This window comes from Mixophyes fleayi, chromosome 4 (genome assembly GCF_038048845.1).
Source record: "Mixophyes fleayi isolate aMixFle1 chromosome 4, aMixFle1.hap1, whole genome shotgun sequence".
In the NCBI taxonomy this organism is placed as follows: domain Eukaryota; kingdom Metazoa; phylum Chordata; class Amphibia; order Anura; family Limnodynastidae; genus Mixophyes; species Mixophyes fleayi.
This window is the reverse complement of record NC_134405.1, coordinates 140,807,209-140,834,121: the sequence shown is the minus strand read 5'-3', so window position 1 is coordinate 140,834,121 and position 26,913 is coordinate 140,807,209. Positions and strand designations below refer to the sequence as shown.

Sequence of the window (26,913 nt, the reverse complement as noted above, 5' to 3'; positions counted from 1 at the left end):
TGCTTGCTATATTTTGTCCATTGTGTTCAATAATATTAATTCACTGCAAATCACTTCTCTCACACATTTCCGCACAGTCACCCCCACACACACCTCTGCACATTCAACCCCCTAACCCCAACACAATCACTGTCTACAAATTTGGTAAAATGCTTGCAAGTGACTCTTGTGTACATGACTATTTCTACTGACTAGATTTTCCTTATTTCTTAAGCTTCTTTTATTTGGTATATTTATATTTTTGTCTGATTGTTACCATTTATAACTAGCTTTGCTATTCCAAATTGACTATTTTCTATACATTCGTTTGGTCCAACATGATCTTACACCTATTCTTTTCCACCATTTTGATGGGCTTGTAACTGGTCATCAATAAATTTGTAATGCTTCCTTCTTTAGTATTAAGTCGGGTCTTTAGGTTATTTGGATGCCAAAAAGTAGACCTTTAAAAAGGTATGCCATAATTAAAGGCCCTTTAAAATTGTTTCAAAAGGACACATTCACAAAAATCGCAAGACAAGTCTTAAACGAGTTGCAGAGACACACAAAAAAGTGTCACAAATCTGGATACAAGTACTTTCAGAGACTTGAAGCATCGCTTTTAGTGGTCTACTACTGCCCTGACTAGGAGAATACTTTTGCGTACGAGTGTAAATGTCACAATGTTCTATTATGCCGATGACTTGTTTCAGAAAGTAGCTCACGGGACAGAAAAAGTACCAAGACTGTTGATAAATATGGTGCAAAAGAAAATGAATAAAAACAAACTACATACACTTAGGGCCTGATTCCATTAGGAAAGTAAAGCAAAAAAAACGAGTAACTTTTTGCACCTTGGCAAAACCATGTTGCATTGGAGGGGGGAGGGAAGTAAATTTGAAATGTAATGGAAGATTTGTAATTGGGATAGGGCATGCATCATCATCATCAATTTATATAGCGCCACTAATTCCGCAGCGCTGTACAGAGAACTCATTCACATCAGTCTCTGCCCCATTGGAGCTTACAGTCTAAATTCCCTAATATAGACACACACTCACACAGACATATATATACAGGTAGAGACTAGGGTCAAATTTTGATAGCAGCCAATTAACCTACCAGTATGTTTTTGGAGTGTGGGAGGAAACCGGAGCACCCGGAGGAAACCCACGCAAATACAGGGAGAACATACAAACTCCACACAGATAAGGCCATGGTTGGGAATTGAACTCATGACCCCAGTGCTGCGAAGCACAAGTGCTAACCACTAGGCCACTGTGCTGCCCATGTACTAGATCAACTTTAAATTTCATTGTGCAAATAAGCTATGAAGTATGTATGTGTGTGCTATATGAACAAATAGACCGTATTTAACTTATGTGCAAAATAATAACCTAATTTGCACCCCTTACATTGTACCATGGTTTGTACAGGAGAAAGCTTACTCCGCCTGATTTCCTTAATTAATCAGGCCCTTAACGTCAAAGACACTCCTATAACCGTACTGTAAACCCCTGCATTCCGCAAATAATTTACAGATGACAAGAACACAAGGATTTAGAACGCTGTACTTTATTGAGCCATTAAATACACAAGACAAAACATACGACCCTGGACACTGGATAAATTTGGAAAAAAATAAAAATTTGTAAGGGTTTTTCAAAGGACTGGACAGATAAAACCTCGACAATCAACGTTTAGGACATGATTTCAGGGCTCAGGACTGAATTACGAGGAAAAGTACAAAACTAATGTCAGCCCATGTATATGCATTTTCCTTAAAAAAACAAAAAAACAAACCCCCCAAACTTAAAATAAAAATTAGCAGTTGATATATGAACCGTATGCGAAGATTTCTAGGGAATAGGTAAATGATGCAAATGCTTTCCGGGATGACTCCTGTAAGCTCCCTCCGGTGTACAAGATGTTAGATATTGGAATCTCTCTCCTCAGTCTTTGAGACTGCAATGAGGGGGGATTTCTTAGAAGAGGAAGGAGGGCGAGATGGAGAGCAGGCAGCAGGGAAGAGGGCGGGGTCTCTGTCATCTTTGGAATGGCATCTTTTTAGCGGCTGTACCCAAATTCATCTGCATCGTCGGCACGGAAGTCTCCATAACGCCACAGGTTCAACTAAACAAGAAAATCGGAAGGTTTTGCTATAAAATTTATGCTCACAGATTTTCTGATCTGCTAATTTTCTTATAACGTTCAATTATAAAGCAACTGACGTAGCCATATTGTAATTTACAATACCATGACCGCTATAATTCAAAAGTAAGAAGGGTGTGCAAGAGAGGCACTTTTTCAATGTACCCCAAGCTTTAAAGAATACTGCATGGAGTCGCTGAAAGACTAAGGTATAATTAGAGATAATGCAGCCCACAGGTATCTTCATAAGATCTTTTTTATTTTGTCAATTTCAGGACTTTACCTAGACCAGAACAAGTTTCCTCAGTTAAACTGTAAAAGAGTAGAGATCTACAGTAACAAAACATATACTTACCCGTGCAGCCTTTGCAGACTCCTGAGCATTCAGATATTCTGCAATCTACAGGAGACAAAAGAGAAAGATAGACATTCTGTACTTATACATCACACGCACTCAAAGACAAGACAGAACGTTAGCAGTAGTACCAAGGCCTTCTCGGTGCATCATATACAGTAAGTGTAACTCCTTGTGGAGTTTAACAGCAATCTGCTGTGATACCAGAAATCTGAACATCTATTGAGAAGAGGTTATTGTGTCAGGCATTGAGCTTGTGAGGCTCAGTGGAACGTATAAGCCAACACATCCCCTGATTGCAGAGCTGTAACTGAGCCCAACAAAGCTACTGATTACAGAAGCTTGCAGGGGAGACAATTTGGGTTTGCCAACAAAGAATGCCAAGAGCGGAACATGATCAGAATTGCTGAGCATTTAACCCTTGCTTTCTAGAATGGGTGAGAATATTCTTTACATGGACAGTAAACCAAGTGTAAAGGTAATTTATGTAATAAGGTCATTGCATGTAAAAACAATTTCTGCAACATTCTAATAGGAATTAAAAATCACATTAAAAAGGACTGCAGAAAAATGTCAACTTCCATAAGCAAAGCACTCAGATGCAGGTTTTAAAATGTTCTACAAAGAGCAGTTACTGTGCAGTATATGATCCTTCACCTATCTTGACAGGTCCTTTTGATAAATACAGGCTTTAAATAAATGGGCTGTATATAATGATGTTTTAAATAAAACAAATAAAAAAATCCCCACTGAACCTCAGATGAGACGGATATAATCTGCTTGTTTTGCAAACTAAGTGACTAGCATGCAAATTCTGACCAGTGCCTTCCCCCAGCTCGTCAGCGCCCTCTACCTGTGAGAAGCACTAGTGTGGAGCAGAGAGATGGAGGTAGAAATGCAGATTAACGCTTGCTATACTACTAGGACTACTGTACCAAGTTATTTTTAATAATTCTGTGCATAGATTTTAAAGGGGGCATTGATTGAACGACAATTTGGTGAAGATGGTGGTTTCCAGAATGTGTGTTATATTGTAAACCATATACGATAAATATACTAATCACTCATTGCTATAAGAAATATTAAAACAAGGAATATAACCTAAAAAATTGTAATGGTTATTTAAACAAGACTTAAAATTGTCAACAGAATTGCACCTTTGCATTTTAATAGGAAATAAAGGAAGACATTGCAGATTATGTGTTTATATGTTTTATCAACACATATAAAGTCAGTGTTTCCATGTTAAAATATTATATAATTAGTTGCAACTTGGCAATAGTTTCAGGGCTTAGGGACACTCTTTTTTGCACCAGATTGCTGGACTTGTTTGTGTTACCTGTCTCACATGTATCTTGACTATCATTTTTTGCAATGCCTTAACGGTTTTTATTTTTATGCTACTTTAAAAACATGTTCTATAATGTAATAATATGTAGGGGTACAGGACCACCGGTTACCAATTCTTGCTGCAGCTTCTGGGCGCTGAGAACAGCTTCCAAGTAGTGCATATTCTTCAAATGATGCTGGGTCACAGGACATGTATAGTCCAATTACTATGAGGATAGTCAGCTGTCTGCTTGATCATGACACACTTCATCATGTATGGGATATTACAAGGGGCTGCACCCAAGTCTTGGACACCATGCATTCTCACTGCATTGATCTACATTAGCTGGGCACTGGGGCTTATAGTGGTCAATAACTCCAGCTGAATATCAATTAAAATTCCTCCTGTAAATAAGTCCGGTAATGAGGTATTGAGTTGTGCTGGGGGAGGGTTAGGGGCAGCCATAGTTTGTCAGCTTGAGTTTTCTGTCCTGAAGTGCCCGCTTGTTACAATTTCCAGGGTGATGTTACAATGTGGTAAAGCAAGGTAGTTAAGTCACAATGCCAACCACCCAGTTCATCGTTTCAAATGGTCACCAATTACTACATCCAGGGACAAGATTTTTAAAATTAGAAGATTGTATTCCCGAAAGAAATGAAGGAAAACAAAAAATAAAAAGCACCTTTCAAATACTCTGCTGCAGATACACTCAGAGTCCTATAGCAGGAAGAGGAAGGGATAACTATACAAGGGCCACACAGCAGCTTCATAGGGATAAGATTAACAGATTGAAACACTATTAGGGCTGTGTTTCTAATGAAAGGATGTAAATAAAGAACAAGCAAGTATCTGCAAGTTTCTGTGTTTAATCTAATGTTTCAGTATAAAGGGACATTTAAGTGTCCCGGTACAGACACTAGAACTTGTGACTGTGCACTGGTAGGAAAGCCGCTGTGAACCAGGTACCCGCACATAGCACCTAAGGAAAGCTGGCTGCTGATATTACGTATGGCTTCTAACAGATACTCCAGCTGTAATATTTCATAAAACGCAGATGTTCGCACTTTTTCTATTGATCTTCTCCTGCCCCTGATAGTGTAATACTGAGTAACTGCTCTCCTAAGCTTCACTTGCTCTACATGCAGATCTTTGCATAAGCCTTTATTGTGTAGTACATAAGCTAATAATTATTGCATACAATAGGATAAGAGTACATAAAATATAACACTACTGATTTAAAACATGTTCCATTGTCACTTCATGTCGAGGGCACAAGTATCCAAGGGTCATGCAGATGGCAGTGACATATGCTGGAGCACATTGTTCCTGTAAATAGTATTTTAGATGCTGGGTAAACATTTTACCCACAGAGCAGTAAGCTAGAGAACAGCACACTGATGATAATCATGAACATTTAATAATTCACAGACTTTCGCTTCTACGTATGAGGCATTTGTGAACCCAAGCTACCTGTGGCCTGGAGCAAGAGAGACTGTATTGGATATAATTGGAAGACAGGGTGAAGCAGCACCAAGGCCCTAAAAAAGACACCTTATTCTAGTTCAGAGTTGGCCTAGAAAACACATAGGTGAGGGCATTAAAACAAACTGTTGGCAATGTTCCGAGAGCTCTTTTTGAACAGACAGCTTTGCTCTTTTTAATTAATATCCCCTATTATGTGCTACAATATTTAGGGGCATATTCAATTCTCGGCGGAAACGCCAAAAATCTCGCGGTCCACGCACGATTACCGTTATTACGGTAATCATGCGCGGAAAAACAGTTAATACGGTAATTTACTCGCTGGATTTCAGCTCGCAACTTCCTGAGCCGCAAGCTGAAATCCAGCTACATATTACCGTATTAACTGTACTACTTTTTTTTCCGCTGCGTGGAGAAACAATTGTATATGCCCCTTATAGGCATAATATTTAACATTTTAAAATCTGCATACATAAATATACACACATTTATACACATGACATGTGCCATTTTATTTTCCACCTGATAGACAGATCTTGTAGTCATGTCTACCTTCTACTAGTAAGCGATGAGATACCTGCGAGTGTAGTGTTGTTCAAAGCGTGGGCACTGTGTCTATGCAGAGTTGGGCATGTTGCCAATCAGTCTCCACAATTTACACTGTAACTGTTCAACTACTATAAATCTAATCCATATTAAAAATCATTTACCAGTGTCACTTTGCTTGTGACTGATAAGGAAAGAGCAAACAAATATATTACATACATAACAGGCTGACAAATGTGAACAGTGGTTGAAAGGTTTTGAGACTAAAGCTAGAGGGTGCAAGATAAAGGGGCTTATTGCAGGACAAGACTTAGAAATATTAGTGTCCATTAAAAAAATAAAAATGAAACAAGATTATTATTACAGGGAGGAATAAGAAAATGGGTTGAAATCAGTTTGGAAAAAACAGATGAGACCATATTTGCTGAATGAGTCACTCTTACAGAAGCCAGGCTGACAGGAAGTAGTGGGTGGAGACAAAAGCAGAGGAAGCACTGGTGAAAAGACTTTGTGAGAACTACATCTGCTATGCTAGAGTGTGGCGGCCATTTTCTTCTCACCTTTTTTATTTACTACTCTCCAGCTTCAGGTGTAGTCAAAATAGTCTCTTCCCCCAATACAATACACACACAAAGGGGGGAAGGTGCATAGATATCTGTGTGTGCGGATGTGGAGGAGATGAATTAGGTGATAGGACAAGAGTGGGGGAGAGGGTAGGAAGGGTTGATGGGAGATAAGCAGGTTAGGAGGAGAAAGGTGGCAAGAATAGTTGGGGAATAGGGGCCTGAACCCAATATATATATATATATATATATATATATATATATATATATATATATATATATATATATATATATATATATATATATATATATATATATATATATATATTATACACACTATATCATTACTCCAAACATGTAGAATCATAAAATATAGACATAATAAATTACAAATATGGATAAAACTCCATCTACTATTTGTTAAGTTCCGTCCCTTTTGTGGGCCCACGGAACCCGGAATAGTTGAAAGGTTTATATGCATGTAATATTATATACACACACACTGATCAGCCACAACATTGCAACCACCTGCCTAATACTGTGTAGGTTCCATAACTGCTCTGACCCCCCGAGGCATGGACTCCACCTCTGAAGGTGTCTTGTGGTATCTGGCACCAAGAACTTAGCAGCAGATCCTTTATGTCCTGTAAGTTGCGAGATGGAGCCTCCATGGCTTGGACTTGTTCTTCCAGCACATCCCACTGATGCAACTTGAACTCCGTCATGTTCCTCAAACCATTCCTGAACAATTCTGCTAAAAGAGGTCACTGTCATTAGGGAATACCGTTGTCATGAAAGGATGTACTTGGTTTGCAACAATGTTTATGTAGGTGGTACAAGTCAAAGTAACACATCCACATAAATACCAGCACCCAAGCTTTCCCAGCAGAAATTTGCCCAGAGCATCACACTGACTCCGCAGGCTTGTCTTCTTCCCATAGTGTGCCCTAGTGCCATTTCTTCCCCAGGTAAACGATGCACATGCACCCTGCAGTCCACATGATGTAGACAAAGACAAGTCATCAGAAAAAGGGGCCTCTTTCTTCCATTGCTCCATGGTCGAGTTCAGGCGCTCACATGCACATTGTAGATGGCTTCTCTGACCTGTCTGTGGCTACGTAGCAAGCTGTGATGCACGGTGTGCTCCGACACCATTCTATCATAGCTAGTATTAACTTTGTCAGCAATTTGTGCTGCAGTAGCTTTTCTGTGGGATTGGACAATACAGGCTAACTTTTGCTCCCCCACATGCATCAATGAGCCTTGGGTGCCCATAGCCCTGTCGCCGGTTCACTGGTTGTCCTTCCTTGGACCACATTTGGTAGGTACTAACTACTGCATACCAGGAACACCCCACAAGACCTGCCCTTTTGCAGATGCTCTGACCCAATCATCTAGCCATTACAATTTGGCTCCTGTCAAAGTCGCTCAGATCCCTACGCTTGCCCATTTCTCCTGCTTCCAATACATCGGCTTCAAGAACTGACTGTTCACTTGCTACCTAACATATTCCACACCTTGACAGGTGCCACTGCAACGAGATAATCAATGTTATTCACTTCACCTGTTAGTGGTTTTAATGTTGTGGCTGATCGGGATGGGTGGCTGGGTATGTATGTACACACACAACTTTTTTTTTGTCATGGAACGCACCGAAACAGAGTTCGGCACATTTTTTCGACAGATTTTCCAAGTTTTAAAATTAACTTTTCAACATTTGATGTTTGCGACTGCTATCATTTTTTTTTCTTTGTGGTGCTGCAACAGTGCAGCACCACATCTTAGTGTGTCCCCTGTGCTAGCTGCCGGCTCCGGCAGCGTCATGACATCACGATGCTGCCAGTGAGAGGAGCCGCAATCAAACAAGCAGAGAAGCGAGAAAAGAAGCATAGAAGTACAGACTACAGAAAGTGGGGAAGGAGGCGCAGAAAGAGGGGACTACAAAAAACGAGGGGGCAGAAAGAGATGAGTTCTGGCATCTTTTTCTTACAAAAAAAGCACTGCATATACAGTAAAGATTGCTCAGCCTCGGTTTCCCGAGAAGCGAACACACACGAACTTAGTAGATCCGAGTACCGAACAGAGCCGGCTCAGTACTTTCGCACGGACTCGGAATTGAAAACAAGGCAAAACGTCATTGGATCTCACGAGTTTTTGATTCTAGAAGTACCACACTGCATGGCAATCCAGCGCCATTTCACAGAGGGACACACAAGGGGTAGCACAGTTCAACTGGAGAGTGACAAGAACAATGCCACTCCTCCTGTCTCAGTCATGATGATACTAATCCCTCTACCTTATGTGCTAAAGTCTATGTTCAAGTACATAGTGGTTTTATGTCAGGGAAACAAAAATGTAAATAAAAGGCTTGTACCTTTTTAAAGAAAAAACACCTCTCTAATAATGGTGGAAGTTTACTGTCCAAAAACATAAGATTGCCAACATGCCATTCTACCCATAATATTACAAAGCATACCAGCATCAGCTAGTTCCCTTCTCTCAGCTAAATCTCAGCACCTGCAATCTACACTGTCATCATATTCACCAAATGTCAAAATGTTGTGCAGACTCCTCTGCACCACCACTGGGTGTCTTGGGAAAGCTAAGTTTTTCCTAGCAGCAATTTCCAGAGAAACTGAAGGAGACATCATTGTGTCACGTACCACTTGAGCTGTCAGCTTGCTGACCAGCAGCTCATTGCATCTCTTGAGATCTGGGTCAGTTGGAAAGAAAGAAAATACATAGCTCTTATACCTAGGATTAAGCACAGTTGCCAAAATGCAACGATCTGATTTCAAGATGTTGATAACTCTTGGGTTCTGGCTAAGCGAATAAAGTACTTAATCTCCAAAAGTCCAACATAATTAGCGGAATTGCATTGTTTAATTTCTCCTTCAGTTTCTCTTGCTGCTTTTCAAGTCTAATTAGGGGAATCACTTAACTCAAGCAGTGTCTGCACTATCTTCACAGGTGACTACTTCGAGTGGTTTCAGCACCGTGCACAACACGGAAAGTATCCCGAAATTACCCTTAATATTTCGGGACACAGACAGCATCTCCTGCATGACACTGTCATTTTTTTTAAGAAGTTCTGTACCACCAAGTTGATTGTGTGAGGAAAACAGGGAATGTGATGGCATTCCCCCCTCTGTAATGCTCTAACAATATTGGTGACGTTATCAGAATTCACATATCCTCAGGAGAGTCCAAGCAGGATAAGCCATGTTGCAACGACATCCCTTAGTTTTTCAAACAGGTTGTCAGCGGTATTACCTCTGACCTGCGCCTTGTCTCGTCTCTGATAACCACCTCTCACGCCAGCCTTCTCCCGTGCTGCTCCCCACTTATGGAATTCCCTACCACGCTCAGATTTTCCCACAGCCTTCAAATCTTTAGATGCTCTTTGAAAACCCATCTGTTTTTTAGAGGTGACCTTATCCTCGATAACACTATTCACACTAATGCATCCTCACAACTATCCCAATCTCCACTATGAGCCACACTCGCTCCTCTTGTTTCAGCTGTGCCCTATTCCCTTTAGAATGTAAGCTCTGTAATGACCAGGGTCCTCCATACCCTTTGTTTTCATGTCTCCATTCATTTTGTCTGCCTTGTCTGTGCTTGTTTTACGTATGTCTTATTTTATGTATGTGCTTGTCTCCCCTACTGTACGGCGCTGTGGAGCCTTACAAAGCTACGTTGATCATAATAATAATAATAATAATAATAATAATAATAATAATAATAATAAGCCTCTTAGTGAAGCAGATGATACACAGAGTAGCCTGCCTTTGAAAAATGCGACGTTCTTGGGTACATGTTGCTGCTGTCTCTGCTGGTAAAGGCGAATCACCAACTCAGTGGGCTGTCACAATCATATAATCTTTTTTGCCCAGTTCCACTTGTCCACATATCTGTGGTTAAGTGTACAGTGGGTAGAATGGCATTTTGTAGCCCAACAATCACATTTTTACGAACCTTCTGGTAGAGGTAAGGAATAGCTTTTCTAGTAAAATGGTGTCGTGATGGAATTTGGTAACAGGGACAGAAGACCTTAAGTAACTGTCTAAAACCACCTGCATTAATAGTGGACATTGGATGCAGATCTAATACTAGCATAGTTGCCATGGAGTCTGTGATCCGCTTTGCGACTGGGTAACAGCTTTCATACTTGCTTCCTCTTGCAAAGGTTTAACAGTCAATTGTTGTAAACTACTAGTAGTCTTCTTCTTGGTCTGCTTCTGGGTCGAAGATCCACCCTCAGCAGCAGCAGTGGGCCTAACACTCAAGGATTCTTCTGAGGACTCCTGGATAGGGGAGGAGTCACCTCGCCTTAAAAACTTGGATGCAGGACTAACTCCAATCACTTGTGAGGATATTGATAATTAAGGTGTTGTGGGTGTAGATTACAGGAGCTGGGATCTAGCTGAGAGAAGGGAGGTAGTTGATGCTGGACTGCTTGTTATTTTTTAACATAAGTTTCTGATTTTCACAAAAGCTTTCCATGAACTCCCTTCAAATGGCGTAACATGGATTAGGTTCCTAGATGGCTAAGGTCCCTCTACCTCTTCTGACTGTGGCTTTACAATGCTACAAATGGCTAGACAACTGTTGTCAGGATTTGGGTAAAAACAATTGCACACATAAGAGGTGGATTTTTTGGTCTTATGCCCAGGCATGACAATGACCTTCTTCTTATCACTGGCAAGAACTGCTGCAGTCTTTGTTTGAAACTGTATGAAAATAATATTGTGACCTGTGAGGTGGTCAAAGATGCGGTGAACATCTCCAATATACACATATTTATATTCCACCTGGTGGTGGACGGCACCAATTACACTGGCAGGTGCAGCTGGATAAGCCCAGTGAGCGACGCAGGACACTCATCCATCAGGCCTTATCCAGTGCCTGGGTGTACTTTGCTCAATCTCCCCGAAATGTTTTTTCTAAAGTTGCCAATATGGGTGAATAACAGATGCAAGGAGAAATAAAGGAGGTGCCCTTTGTCAGCGGCCAAATAATTTCACACGGTGCAACAAAGCCCTGAGTAGTAAGAGAATAAATGGTCATCTAACAAATATTTAAGGTTTACTCACCACTTTCTGGAACTGCTTCTCCTTGCGCACCTCTACCATAACCAGGCCCTCTTTCACCAGACCAAGACCGACATCCTCCTTGGAGTCTGCAAACTGCAGGGTGACGTGCGGACAGCCTGCACCAGCATACTCCACATTCAGCAGGCACTGAGTGTTTTGAATGTCACGCACAACATTATCAATCACATCAGTACGGGCATCTTCCTGCAAGGACCAGGCAACAATTATCAGGGATCATCAGCATTTTTTCATGCAGCGTTTGGTACCTTTGTTATCTAATTTTATACTCACATCATGTGGCACTTGGATAAAGGCAAAACAATACTCTATAGCTTGTGTCGGGAGTGTACGAATACTGAAAGATGTAGGAAGGGGTCCCAGTCGGGTGGAGGACAAAACCTCTCTCTGCAGAGATATGAAAACAATAAAAAAACAGTTACATCACAGTCACAAATAGTTTATAAACACAGGTGCGAGTTAAGCGCAAAGTAAAGTGATGCAACTGTAGGAGAAGCAGATCACAGTCGGCAACATTACAGGAAATATTGAGCTCACATCAGTCCACCATCCATATATTCAAATAATTTGTATGTGTGTATTATATAGTATTTAACTTTATATAAACAAACTGTAAATCCCTAAAAGCACTCATTCAAGCAGAGGTTACAACGAATGGATTAATCTTTGCAATCATAAGCTGAGGGCTGTTGCCGGCAGCTGGGAGATGAAACGATGTCAAGAACAAAAATACATATTAGCTGTGGGGCAGGCTGGGGGCCGAAGCGGTATCTTTGCTGCAAGTTCATAGCTGCCCTGCTGAGCAGCCTGCGGCCAGCGCCTGCCCACACTGAGGAGGAGGAATGCATCGCTCTATTTACAAGAGAAAAAGCAGACAGATTAAAACCATGTTATGAAGTGATAAACGCAATAGAATGTTAAGAAGTGGGCTATTCAGAGAAAACAACTAAACTAAATAAAAAATCTGAATGCTAACTAAGAGCCATATATAAGCTTTGCTCCACGAGACAATAGTGGTTATGTATGGAAAATTTTGAATGAAAAACTACAAAAAAAATAGTAGACAATCATTGCAGAATTACAACATACATTACTCAGGAGTGGCGACACTTACAGATAAAGTTAATTGCAATGAATAGTGCACTATGGCTAAGAATTACGTGGGCAGTCTGTGCTTTGACAGTTCTCCGTTTAGCTGTGAGTAGCTTGTATATCTGTATATAAATATAAACCATCTGCATATAAATAAAAACCTTAAAGTGTGTTTTGTAAACAGGGAGTTCAATTACTTTACATGTAATATTGTGGTCAGAGGTAAGAAAGAATGCTGTGCACTTTGTTTTCAGGCTCTAAACACTGGATATTCCATGACCTTGAGGTCTCCAACGCAAAACAGGTAAAGGACATCCCAAGGTGTGGTACCATGCCAGGAAACCCCAATCAAAACCCGCTCCACACCAAATGACAAAAAAACTAGTATTAAATGCTGTAGGGAAATCACAGCACAACCTACAGAATCAACTGACATTTATTTGGGCCTGGTAGCATCCACATTCTCTGCTCCCCTGCATATTTCTCTGATAAAGTATCTAGAGAGTCATACAGCACACAAGAGCAGGACGAGAAAGAAAATAGCACACAGGTCATCTATTAGAGATTGCTCTGCTACATTAAATACATAAATGTAATTGCAGAAATAATTGTTATGCTCACAGACTGCTCTTTCTGGTGTTGGTAAAGTTCATATTTCTTAATGCTGGTAATTGTTTCGTTTGTTTGCCAACAGACCAGATTTGCTCTATCAGGAGGCTCGGCCCCACTTCACAATGCGGCAGAGACGAAAGATTCAGTCTGAGGGAATATATTACATTGAGTGCTTTTTAGGAGCCCTAAGGGACTATGAAGGAAATTTATTTACGTAATATATATTAGCCATAGACCTGGGAGATTTAGATCTCCTCCCGAGCTTGGAAAGACACAAGGGAAAGAGTCCGCTTCCTAATTCCTTCTGCGGGTTAACGATTTTGAATATAATATTATTAACAGCTATTCAGGTGAGGTCACTGTCAGTTGATGTTGGGTCAGTAACAAATGCATACAAAATAGTTTCAATACAATGAAGCTTAAAAGTCTCAATGTAAAGATATGCATTATCACAACCTCTGATTAAGGGGCTGATCTATGAAGCATAATGTTGCAGAGAATCATAGCAATGTTTAATCTCCTAATTTATGAATGCTGTAACGCAGGAGATATTGCAGACATCTCCTCCTTTAACAAAACTGCTGAAAATCACTGCATCTGAGGCCTTGCGCAGTTTATCAAATCACCAGAAATTTAAACTTGTGCTCTTTAGCCAACACCTTCTTAGGCGTTAGCAGCTGTATTTACATAGAAAACATCTCCTGTACATGGGGTATAGAGGGATCAAATCAAATTGGATTTGTGGATAACAGTGCCTAACTGCAGCTATGAAGTACACATGTAGATAATTGGAATCATATGCTCTGGCCAATTCTAGTATGTTGCATTTACAACCACCAGGGTATCTTCCCATATTACAGGAGTATAAATGCATAAGTAAAAATACAAATCTGCTAGTTTATAAAGTACTGCTGTGGCTTTATGTGTAATATGCTTTACTATTTTTGGCACCCTGGGCTGCAACTAGCCCTAATGGGTCTGAGGAGGTCAAAGTTGCTGCGGACCCCCACTTCAAAACCATGTACTTGGCAGACAAGGCAGATAAATGTATTAAACATCTTTGTAGCTAAACAGAGAATACAGGTCTACCGCCACTAGCACACAAGATCGTGCTAACATACATGGGAGCAAGTCTGATTGCAAATATGAGGTCTGAAAGTGATTCAAAACAGACAATGTTTTACTGAAGTATTGCCTCCATTTGGATCAAAGACGAGGGGCTTACAGAGCGAAGATTCTTACCTTCATTTTGACAGTTGGCATGGCAATAAGTGAAGCTTCTGTTAGTGGGGTATATTTTTACATTTTTTCATAATTGAAGTTCAATTCATCATTCACGTTTGTACAAAGTCTTCATCATCACACACTCCATGAAGACAAACAAATCTACCAAGTGTGACCTCTTGAAAAGAGTATGGATAATACAATCTTCTTAAGCTAATGTTTTATACACTCGATACTGCAATAAATGTTGAGTAGCGAATACTCACATTTCCATAATCGATGTAAAATACATGAACCTTGGAAGACGACTCAACCTTCTCCACACGGGCACGGTACCTATTGAAAAAATAAAACAGAAAAGCTCTAAACTTTCACTAATGCCATTTGAGATGAGGCAAGCATAAGTCTATGTACACATGGTAGATGCATCCACATAACAATGGAGGCAGCTATACCTCTACCATTATGGAGATCATTTATTTCTGGTACCATAATAAACAGCAGGAATTAAAATACCTACTAGCATTTCAGCAATTAAGGCATGTTATTTGATAGCGGGCATTCTAGCTACTTGCACCAGAGATAAATGCCATGTTTTTCTCCAGTATGTAAAAGGCATACTTGCAACTCTCCCGGAATGTCCAGGAGACTCCCGAAATTCGGGTCGGTCTCACGGACTGCCGGGAGAGCTGGGAAGTCTCCCGCATCCCGTAATTGCGGGGCAAAAATTACGCAATTCACGGTGAATCGCGTCATTTTGGCCCCGCCCCTGTGACAAAACGGCATATTTGTCACAGGGCCACAGTGACGCAATTGGCCGTGCCCCGCCCCCTCCCGGATACAATTTGCCAAAAGTAGGCAAGCATGGTATAAGGCCTGAATGGCCAAATTGTTTACATATTCAGAAATGATAAAGCAAGTGTATAAAATATATTACTTTTATTAAAAATAATGTCAAAACCCCAGACACTGCGGCCATTTAAGGATTTTGACCATCTGCTTTGAATGAGTATCAAACCATATATACATGGTACAGTAATTCCTTTTTTGATAGGGACAGGTTGTATAAAAAAAGCTAAAATTTCTATGCCAGTTTACGTTTCCCCAAAAAAAGCTTAAAAAGAAAAAAAGTAGAAGCTGGCACGCGTACATGCCGTGTAACATGTCCTAGGGGTATAATACTGCGCGGCTAATTAATAGATTGATGTATGCTGTTTAAAGCCAATATACTAAACAGCAGCTATAATTGGAGAACAGATATGTCTGGGAATTTGATGTTCCCTTTTAAAAAGACATTTAAATCTGAGACATTTCACAGAGGAAAAACAACTCTAAAGCAACATGCGTGTCCTCGTTTATCAGGCTGTCTGCTAGTGTTTAATGAGAACAAGCAAATGCTTGTCAGGAAGACTGGCTCCATCCATTCTACTGAGCAGAGCAGGGTTCACTACGGCTTTTAATGGGTTACTAGGACTGTACACAAAGGAAAAAGTACAGAAGACAGCTTACATAAGGTTTTTACACTGTGTAGAGGGCTGAGATGTGCAGAAGTAACCGGTCAGGAGATGGAAGGTTCAGGGAGAACAACCTCACAGACCATGAAAATATGGAAGGCAGTGCAGCACAGTACTATCCTAACACTTGCTATATCCTGACCTTCCTGCCGCATTATTATTGTGCCATATGTGATAACTGTACAATGCAATCGTATAACAATAATGGGGCAGGGAGGTTAGGGTGGACCACAGTGACTGTATTAAACTGTATAGTATATCATATGAATGCAGAACCCTCCAACACTAACCCTGATTCCTTAAACCACCACGTCAAACAAATGTAAAAATTATATTACTGTTGGTGAAAGGCATACCATAGCTTTTTTATTTTTACACACAATTACAGATATCCTTGCCGTATGATAATTATCAATTTTATTCAATTATCCAGTAACAATACAAACATTTTCTGTATGCCAGCCACCAATAGGCTGCTGTGACACAGGAAAATAAAAATGACAGAGGGAATGAGCAAGGGAAAGCAGCTATCTTTCTGTACAAGGCGAGACCTGTGTTAATATAAATAGCCAAAACTTCATCCCACCGGGTTTCTGCAACCCATAATCCCTGCCAAACCTCCTTAACCCTAAATCCTCCGACATCTAACTAGACACGCAGTCAATGGCACACTTGTTTGCCACTTTTGTTCCCGACAATAGCACTGTATAATGATGTCCAAATAGGAGGCATCACAGTGCAGTACAGTGGCGTACCATCACACATAACCCTGCATAATGAGGCCTGATACTAGAAATGTGAGTGTTTAGACATATCAAATCAGTAACACTGTGTGAGCAGAGGCAGGGGCTACATTGTCTGCATTTCATTTTCAATGTTGGAGGACTACAAAGTGTAGCAGATTATTTATGTGGGTAGAAAAGCTTACTAATAGTGGGTAGAACAGCTGCAAGAAGATTGAAATCCTAGTGTCGTAGATAGGGCCATACACTCAAAAATCGTGCACACCTAACTACGTTATTCCCTGTTCTACAGATCCAGCCTCTCACTCTATATGCCTCAAAACAGCTGCATAAACTAGCACTCCCAACCCACCCATCGGCCTACCCTACTGGGATAGACAAACCTCTAATGGCTACTTGTGTACTAGAAACGTCCTCCAGGTCAGACGCAAGTAGGGGTAAAGCCATGCTGAAGGTTGCACAACTAGCTTGTTCAGCAGAGGTAGACTGTGTGAAAGCTGCAGTCTAATGATGCACAGGCCAAAATTGTAAAACATTAAAAAAAGGCAGTGAGGTCATCTATTCAGGACTACAGCACTCGCAGCTCACCTGCATGAGAAACATCTTTAATACTTACCTGTGCACGTTCGGCCTCCTCTTTGTGATCTGCATACGGCAGGTCCCACAGATGAGGACAGAGCTTCTGTATTTGGATTACTCTGGATTTGTGTGCAGCCAATGAAACAATGGGGCAATGTAGCTAAAAAGGGTTATGTGCCAATGATGCCCAACTGGTGCAATGTAAGTACCAGAACAGAGTACAAACTACTTTATATACTTGGCAGGAACATCTCATTAACACAATGTAACAATACTACAGTACTGTATTGAAACTTTTAAATTATTAATCTTAAAACTGAGTGAGCCCAAAATGACCACTAAATATTGGTAAATATCGTCAGACAGGTAGAGAAGTTATTCTAATAATGATAAAATTAAAGATTCATAATATGTATTTGTAAATGTATTAAATTCGCAAGTATGGTTTGCAACTCTTGTGAATTTGTAATTATAATAATTTGCAAATAATATGCTTCAAAATTAATACACAATATTTAATATAATTTTCTGAATTTTGGTCCTAAATGTATGTCTGGAACTGCCAAAATAAAAACACTTGTGTACAAGATAAAAAGTATATCAAAAGCAGGCGTTTCCTCACAGGTGTGGGTTTTTGTTTTGATTTGATTTAAGTCATGTCTTCCACCAACTTTGCAGCAGACTTGCCTGATCTCATGAGAGTCTGGGAGTTTCCTGCACACCCCAGGAGTTTAGACAACAATATTTGAAGTCATTTGTCTGAAAATGAGTCTGGAACACGAACAGACAGTGTCATCAAGTACAGTCCATCATGACCTATCACTACTGTTGGGTTGCAGTGTATTCAAGCTTACAGTTGCAAGTAAAGAAGTGCAAACAGACCCAGACTGTGGTCTACAGAGTAGTGAAGAACGATCATACGAGTCAGTCACACTTAACCTAGTTCTCAAAAAACAGATGCACACTACAGACTTCTTTATTTCCATTGGAGAGTTATGGAAATCCGGTTATTGTGGGATGCATTTACTTGGCATGGTCTTGGTCTACTCATTTCATTAGAGGACAGTATAAATGCCCATCCTAATTACTTCCATCCTATGGTAATGTCCTACAATGACATCAGTGGTTACCAAATTGCTTGCTGAAAATGAATACTATGTAAACCATGTCCCCAATCACCAAATCTCAACCTAATTGAACGATTATGTTAGATTCTGCACTGGCTCAGTCAATGTTTACCATCATCATATAGACCATATTCTCCCAAAAGAAAAGAGCACCATTAAATAAACAAACATAAGCTTGCTCTTTTATAGCAGCTATCCCTTACTGAGCCTTGTACATTGTATTACTGGAATAGTTAGCTGTCGATCCTGTGCCGAGTCCCAATAGCTACTAATACCAATTTAAGTGATGTGATCTAGTTCAGGGTTTCCCAAACCCAGTCCTCAGAGCTCCCCAACAGTGCAGGTTTTCCGGATCACATGTGACATAATTAGGACCACCTGTGGATCTGTTACAATGTGTCAGTCAGTAATGAATACACCTGTGCTCCAGCAAGGACATATGGAAAACCTGCACTGTTAGGGAGCCCTGAGGACTGGGTTTGGGAAACCCTGATCTAGTTGGTTATCAGATTACTTCTGTATAAACTTACTGTGGACAACTAAGCTATTTGCCATGAAATGAGTTGAGTGTGTTAAACAGTGGACTAAATATCTTGACAGGGCAAGCAGGCAGCATTTGCATGTCTTAGGGGATCAGCAATTGTATGTCCCTCATCTGTTTCTCACACTGCTGAGTTAGAATGTACAGAGTAATTGGAGAAAGAGCCCTCATTATTAATGATTTGCTACCAAACAGTGACCGCACAATAGCAAGAACAGTATAAGGCGGTTACTAGCCTCTATCACCAGGTTCATCAAAACCTTTCCCATTTACATCCATAGGGGGGGTATTCAATTGTTGCCGTTAACGCGCTAAAACCAAAAAAACCGAGCGCTCTAAATATATTAGCGTTAATACGGTAATATGCGCGTAAATATCGTTAATACGGTAGTTTACTCGCTGAATTTCATCTCGCAGCTCAGGGAGTTTTTCAGTAAAATCAAAAAAACTGTGACCTTTGATGAATTTCCATATTACCTATGCTGGAGCTGATGCAGTAGATGCATCTGTAAGAGTGATAGGCAAATTGGTGACTTGGCGATCCTTGACCCGCGACCCCCTGTTGGCTGCTTCTGCTGAGACTAATTCTCTGCTTTACTACAAAGCAGAGAACAAGACTGAACAGCAGTAAGCGACTTCCACATCATGTGAGCACCTCTACACATAGCAGGGAGGTCACCCAGCATACCAGAAGAGGGGGAGCAAGGTGCAGTGTGCTCTTCCTCCTTCATCGGGCTGCAAAGGTAAAAGTAAGGAAAAATGGGGGAGATGTGAGGTATGTGTGGGAAGTCTGACTAACATGTACCCAAAGACATGGAGGAGTCTTGGGGTACATGTGGATCTGAGGACTTGAATGCATGTGGGAGCATTTTGGCATGAGTGGCTGTGCCAAAGTATTTTTCAGGCTGTATTTTCAGTCTTGAAATTAACCCTTTTGAAATTTTCAGATGCAGCCCTTCATATATATTAGATTGCCCATCAGTGATCTATGTTTGAGATCATCATTACTTACATAAATGTAGAAAAAAAAAAATAGAACATGCTGCTTTTCTTGTATGTCCTGTGTCTAAAATTTATTTATGGAGTGATCAACAAAAAAGACTAAATTTAAAGACAAATTTGACTTTGAATTTTTGTGACTTTTTCCCTAAATGTACATTTAACTGACAAAATAAATGAAACACTTGTGTAAATGAGGGATACAAGTATAGTGAGAACAGGTGTGGGTCCTGAATAAGTAATTATTAACAATCACATCCTTCTTAGGTTCACACAAAAATGTTGGATTGCACAATATTTAGGCTACCATGGCTTGGTGTATGTTTGATAGAAGTAACTAAGCCTAGTGGACGAGTTTATGCTAGTGTGGCGGCTATAAATTGCACCTAATCACTGATTACTACTTCCCCCTGAATATTCATGTATGCCCGTGTGTATTTTGTATGTAACAAGTATGCTTTGCTGAATGACATAAGTTTGACCTGTGCAAGTATCAGGAGTATTTTGAAAGTAACCAGGCCAGACAGACATCATCTCTGAGGGGTTACAGTGTTTGTGTAAACAGTCTGAACATCCAGGCAGAGCAGAGGTGAGAAATCCTATTCTTTGAAATTTCAGGCGTATATATCTAAGGAAATAGATAATGTGTCATTCTGTGAGCCAGTCTGCCCTGACATTGGGTTGACATAGTTCATTCCAAAGGTGGGGGTAAGAGCAGTGTGAGAAGGTTAAAAATCAGTTGCCTTACCAAGTAATGTTGTTCATTCTATGAGGAGACCTACCTAGGTTGGAGTGTGCCATTTTTCCCTAAAGTGTACTCCTCTTACGCCAAGTCTTAAACTAGTAAGTTAATGACACTGGTTTTATTTTCTATTATATTTCTGAAATTTATTTGTGCAACTTATTTTGTATGTCTTGTTAACTGTTTTGTACTTAAGCCTTGGAAACATTTTTCGGATTAAATACATTTAATCTAAGAAATATACTCTGATTCTTTGTGAACTTATAAAGCCAAGTGAAGCTCATGCTACATGTGTATGTGATTTAAGTGTGTAATATTAATAAGTGGTTTTGGCGAACGCAAGGACTCCATAATAAACCCTTCGCGGTGGCAGAAAAGGTGTATTCATTGGTAAGTGATGAAGGCGACTCCAGTCACGACCAGCTGTTTCAGATTGCTGTATCTGAGACAGGCTGAGCGTTTGCGACAGGTGATATGAAAGTCTACCAACCAACGCAGAAGAGGCATTTACCATAAAGATCAATGATCTCTATAGTGGCAGGCGTTCTAGTATCGATCTCCATGTGGTATACTGCTTACTCCACTGAAGGCAAAATGTAATTGCTTTGCCTAGTCCATATGCATTACGCTACCCATATTATATGCGGCAGCCATGGTCCCAAAGGGGCGTTCAGTTCCAAAATGTTTCCGCAAACGTTACTTATAATCCATGGTCATAGCATTTAAATGAGGGGTTAAGCAAAGACAGAACAAAATTTCAATATGCTGGCACATGCATATAATGGAAAAGCTAGCTAAGGAGGAGTTGGTATGGAGACTTTTGGTGCCTGACCACCTATTACATGTCACTACAAGATGAGGATATGTTACTAGCCTAGACCAAGACACTAATACACATTTCAGGGCATTTTTTGCAGTGTAACTCACCATTCTCCATCCACATATTTGGCAATGCAGTAATCCCCGCGGCGTGGTGAGAATGACCCTTCCAATGGGGGATTGCTGGCAATCTCACTCCTCATGCCCTCCATGAGTTTCTCAAGCTGTGTACCTGAAGACAAAATAGAGAACATTGAGTATAACAACTAATCACAGAAGCAACAAGATGTGAAATATAGTGTCTAGATTTTGAAAATTGTGTTTAGTGTCTATTCTTGGGGGAAAAATAAAGTACATGGATATTCTGTAGTACACAGACACATAGTGCTGCTGGGTCTATGATAAAATGGTCAGGGAGAGTGAGCTCTTTTTAAACAAAACATTACATATGATCAGAACTAATATTCTGAGCTATTATGCAATGTGAGGCTTCAGCCTTCAATAAGGGCATTAAGTCCTGAAGGCAATGTAGGGCTCAAAACAGATTAACAAAACCTTAAGCCAAAGGCTTCATCATACCAAACATCTTCAGGGTAGAAGGAAGAGCTCCTTGAAGCAGCAGCAAAAGAAAAGTCAGTTTGTACATGAGAGAAAGGAGAGACATCAATGTATTATTTTTTTTTTTTTTTTAAAGAGACAGACTAAAAATTCAATTCAATCCTATGCTGAAAAAAATAGTGCTGTGTGAAATATGTGCAGAGTGTATGCCTTTCTGGATGGACACTGTGTTCCTTCACAAATTAAAATGCAGTTTACCAAACTAAAACACATTAGGAATCTTTATATATTTCATGCAGGATTCATACAATAAAGATTCTAGTAAAATATGTGATTTCTCTTGTAACTGAGAAAGTTGTCTTGACATTTTACATATCATTCCTCTGTTCCACAACCAATGTTCTTCTCACACCAAAGGACATATTTACTAAACTGCGGGTTTGAAAAAGTGGAGATGTTGCCTATAGCAACCAATCATATTCTAGCTGTCATTTTGTAGAATGTACTAAATAAATAACTAGAATCTGATTGGTTGCTATAGGCAACATCTCCACTTTTTCAAACCCGCAGTTTAGTAAATATACCCCCCAAGTGTCAATTAAAATAGAATAGTAAGGCTCTGATTTGCGACCACAAACGCCTGGGTCTAGATCTGTAGAATTGAAGATGGCTTCCGGAAGCTCCTCACACCGTGGTGGTCAGTTATGTAGTCTCTTATTGCATATGTACTTATAATTCCCTTGGAGTCAATATATCATCAACTACCATAAACAAAAATAAATTTTTAGTGAATAGTAGAAAATATTTATTTCATACTTGCCAACTCCCCCCGGAAAGTCCGGGAGACTCCTGAAATTCGGGTCAGTCTCCCGGGCTCCCAGGCGAGCTGGCATTTCTCCCGGATCCTGGATATCACAGAGAATCGCGTCATTTGACGCGATTCTCGGTGAATCACGCCACTTTGGAGGGCGGGAGGGGGCGTCATTATGGCCAATCGCATCATTATGGCCCCCACCCCCCCCCGCAATGTAAATTACGTTTTAGTGGGGGGCGGGGACAAAATGACGCGATCTAGTCACGCCCCCTCTCCCGTATGATTTATTTTACACAAAAAGTACTGTATGTAGGCTGGGACTACGGAGCTCTGCAGCAAACACCAAGAGAGGCCTAGGATTAAAAATCTGAAACAAGAAGCCTATTCTGTGCACTGATGCATCAAATTGCTCAGGATATATCTTTTAGGAAACCAGCAAGCTCATATTTTATATACAACTGACTATCAGACTTGTGCTAACAACTGGAAAAGTGTCTCTTTTCCTCAGTCTTTGTATATAGTTGAGGTGCTGTAATGTGGTGTTTTGAAGCATCAGGATAACACAAGGCAAGCTTTTATAGTGTATCTAGTTTGGCATTAAAGTTCCTGCTTAAAAAAGGGGAAAAGGAAAAAAGCTCCTAAATAGCAGATATGTAACTGTAGTGTCAGACAGTGGCTACAAACCATTAAAATGATTTTAATTTTTATGCTTAACTTGACAATGTGATGTCAGACTGCAATTTAATAACAGACTGTTTCATTTCAGATTCAATGTACTGTTTTACATAGCTTGGTCTTGTATAAACCTGATATCAGGCATTCTTTGTTGCCTTCCACTGACCAGCATTTCTCAACCATTGGCTTTCCCTGACAAAAGCTGCTGTGTTTATCATACAATCTGTGGGTGAGTGGCTTAATGGGAAGGATGTCAGCAGTATTAGGGGTCAGCATCACTGTGTGATATTCAGAAAATGAATGTCTGGTAATAACTCCTTTGTAGTAATCTGAACTTGAGCCCAAAGAACAACAAAACAGACTTAATAAGTACACCATTATATTAGGAGCATTGTTTACCAGTGACTCATTAGGATCTGTATTACAATCTATCCTTTAGAGTCTGTATATCAGTAAACAGTATCTGTATTTGCTGATGAATAAAATATCGTACCATGTATTACAATTAAATTCTTCAATACTCGCACAAGTTGGAAAAAATCATACAAAATGTGACGAGTTTTTAGCGGATAGACAAACCTAACACACATTCATACGATTGGCAGGGCGATCAGAACAACGTGAAAGGCCTATTACTTGGGATCTAAACATGCTATGTGTTTCTGCAGACACTGATAACATTGTGCTTCTCTCAGCTTTTGAACAGACAGCAAGAAAGGACTATCAGAGAGAGCTTGCAGCAGGGACACTTGTGTATTAATATGAGGATTTAATTAAGTGATAACAAGCAGAGGGACTGAAGAGTAATCTGTGCAGGTGCAGCAAAGCACGGGCTACAGGGCAATGGTATAACTTGCTCGGAATTCTACGAATGGATGCAACAGTGCATACACCTGTGGATTCACCCAGCACAGACTTCACCATGTAAAACCCAGGATACATTTCAACCCTGTGCCATAGCTCCTCTGGTTACTGACAATCTGATAAAAACAGATTTTCAATTCATACCGTGGACCCATTCAAGTGCAAGTCTCCTGTCATTTAGCATTGCTCATTTATTAACTGAAGTTTTAATAAAGCTGCTGGAAATGCAGAGTAAAATAACTGCAGTAATAGTTAAGCCATGCTCCCAATGGGCGGCCATACCGAGAAGTCTGAAAGGCTGCATTATGTGGTCCCCTTTTATTGGACATAATTCAACAACATTTGATGGTATAGAAACTGTGTAAAAAACAAACAAAATACAAAAAAAACCCCAAAACATTTCAATAGATAAACAGAAGCATTAAACGGAATTTTAACATCTTAAAGTAAATAATGAAAATGCAGGTAATTCATAATGGAAATATTTTGGCTAGAATTACATATTATTGGATACAATTACTGCTGTGCAAACTAACTAATAATAGATCTCTCTCTCTCCAAAACAGCTCTGACCTGTCGAGGCATGGACTCCACCTCTGAAGGTGCCCTGTACCAAGACGTTAGCAGCAGATCCTTCAAGTTCTGTAAGTTGTGCGGTGGCTCGGACTTGTTTTCAAGCACACCCCACAGATGCTCAATTGGATTGAGATCTGTGGAATTTGGAGGCCAAGTCAACACCTTGAACTCTGTCATGTTCCTCAAACCATTCATGAACAAGCTTTGCAGTGCGACACAGAGCCTTATCCTGCTAAAGAAAGAAGCCACTGCCATAAAGGAATAATGTTGTCATGAAGGGGCTGTACTTGGTCTGCAACAATGTTTATGTAGGTGTACGAGTCAAAGGAACATCCACATGAATGTCAAGATCCAAGGTTTATCAGCAGAACATTGCCCAGAGCATCACACTGCCTTCACTGGTTTGCCTTCTTCCCATAGTGCCATCTCTTCCCCCAGGTAAATGATGCACATGCACCCAGTCGTCAGGGCCGGAAGGCAGGGGGGCATCGGCCCCACGGGCCGCGCAGATTTTGCGCTTTTAGGGCCGGGGGGTAGGCCGGCCGGCCGCTCCCCGATGCAATTTCTTCTGATTTTTTTCTCTGCGGACGCATCTGATGTCATCAGATGCGGCCGCGTCAGCGCACAGGCGGCCGCATCACATGACAGGGGATGCGGCCGCGTCATCATTGACGTGGCCGCATCCCCTGTAATGAGGTGCGGCCGCCTGTGTGCCCCCCTGCCTGCAGCATCCCAGCCCGCCCCTGCCAGTCGTACACATGATTTAAAAGAAAATGTGATTCATCAGACCAGGCCACCTTCTGCCATTGCTACATGGTCGAGTTCTGGCGCTCACATGCCCATTGTAGGCGCTTTCGGTGGTGGACAAGGGTCAGCATGGGCACTCTGGCCAGTCTGCGGCTACGCAGCAATCATTGATGCACTGTGTGTGCTGACAGCTCTCTCCTATGACCTTGTCACCGGTTCACAAGTTCTCCACTTTTGGTAGGTACCAACAACTGCATATCGGGAACACCCCACAAGATCTGCCATTTTGAAGATGCTCTGACTCATCTAGCCATAACAATTTGGCCCTTGTCAGAGTCGTTCAGGTCATTATGCTTTCCCATTTTTTAAACATTCAACACATAATTTCAAGAACTGACTGTTCACTTGCTATCTAATATATCCCTGACAGGTGTGATTGTAACAAGATAATCAATGTAATTCACTTCCCTTATTAATATCTATTAATTATTATTCATGATTTTTCTGGCAATTTCTTATTCTCAGGTATCTATACAGACTTACATTTACACAATGCACTTTCACAGTTTATTCTCAATCCATTATGAACATATTTCTACAACATGTGTAATTTATTTCTGACTTGCTATCTGCTGTACACTTAATATATCACAAGACTACATTTATCAGCCAAGTTATAATGGGTAAGAGTAACACTGGATTCATCATAAGGGATTATATGACTTCTTCAATATCTAATAAAGACTGTTACTTCCTCTGATGTAGTGCATGGTAAGACATGAAATATAACGATCCAGGAAAACCCAATCAGACATTTGTTTTTTAAGTAGTGGTGCAAATTATGTATATGTGGTTGTGGTTTGATGATAGAGAATTTCATAATAGCTGAAGGCTACCAGGTGTTCCTTTGAACCATGGGTGACAACATGGAAAGCAATATTTAAATGATCAACATTATTAAAAGGAAAATGTCCTATTTTCAGAACATTTAACAGAAAATGGCGGTGGCTAAGTATAGCAGAAATCTAAGAGGACTGCCTGTGTGGTTATTTCTTCAGTCTCTACAATGCTTGGTCAGCTACAAGGAGTCTCTCCACCATCATTCTTCTCATCTTAGTGGTCTCACCCTTCATTAGGCACGATAAGGGGTTGCCATGGGAACTTGAA

General features: G+C 40.5%; 1 protein-coding gene across 2 annotated transcripts in view; it reads right to left on the bottom strand.

Moving 5' to 3' along the window:
• Nucleotides 1-1,538: 1,538 nt before the first annotated feature.
• SND1 (staphylococcal nuclease and tudor domain containing 1) overlaps nucleotides 1,539-26,913 on the bottom strand; it is a 479,575-nt gene continuing 454,200 nt past the window's right edge. For both annotated transcript variants that reach the window (XM_075208519.1, XM_075208518.1), the window contains exons 19-24: nucleotides 21,621-21,744; nucleotides 14,715-14,784; nucleotides 11,794-11,907; nucleotides 11,503-11,706; nucleotides 2,486-2,530; nucleotides 1,539-2,112 (exon numbers count right to left, since the gene is read on the bottom strand). In XM_075208519.1, the coding sequence (XP_075064620.1) occupies nucleotides 2,047-2,112; nucleotides 2,486-2,530; nucleotides 11,503-11,706; nucleotides 11,794-11,907; nucleotides 14,715-14,784; nucleotides 21,621-21,744 (623 nt within the window). In that variant the 3' untranslated portion in view covers nucleotides 1,539-2,046. The remainder of the gene's footprint in view (nucleotides 2,113-2,485; nucleotides 2,531-11,502; nucleotides 11,707-11,793; nucleotides 11,908-14,714; nucleotides 14,785-21,620; nucleotides 21,745-26,913) is intronic.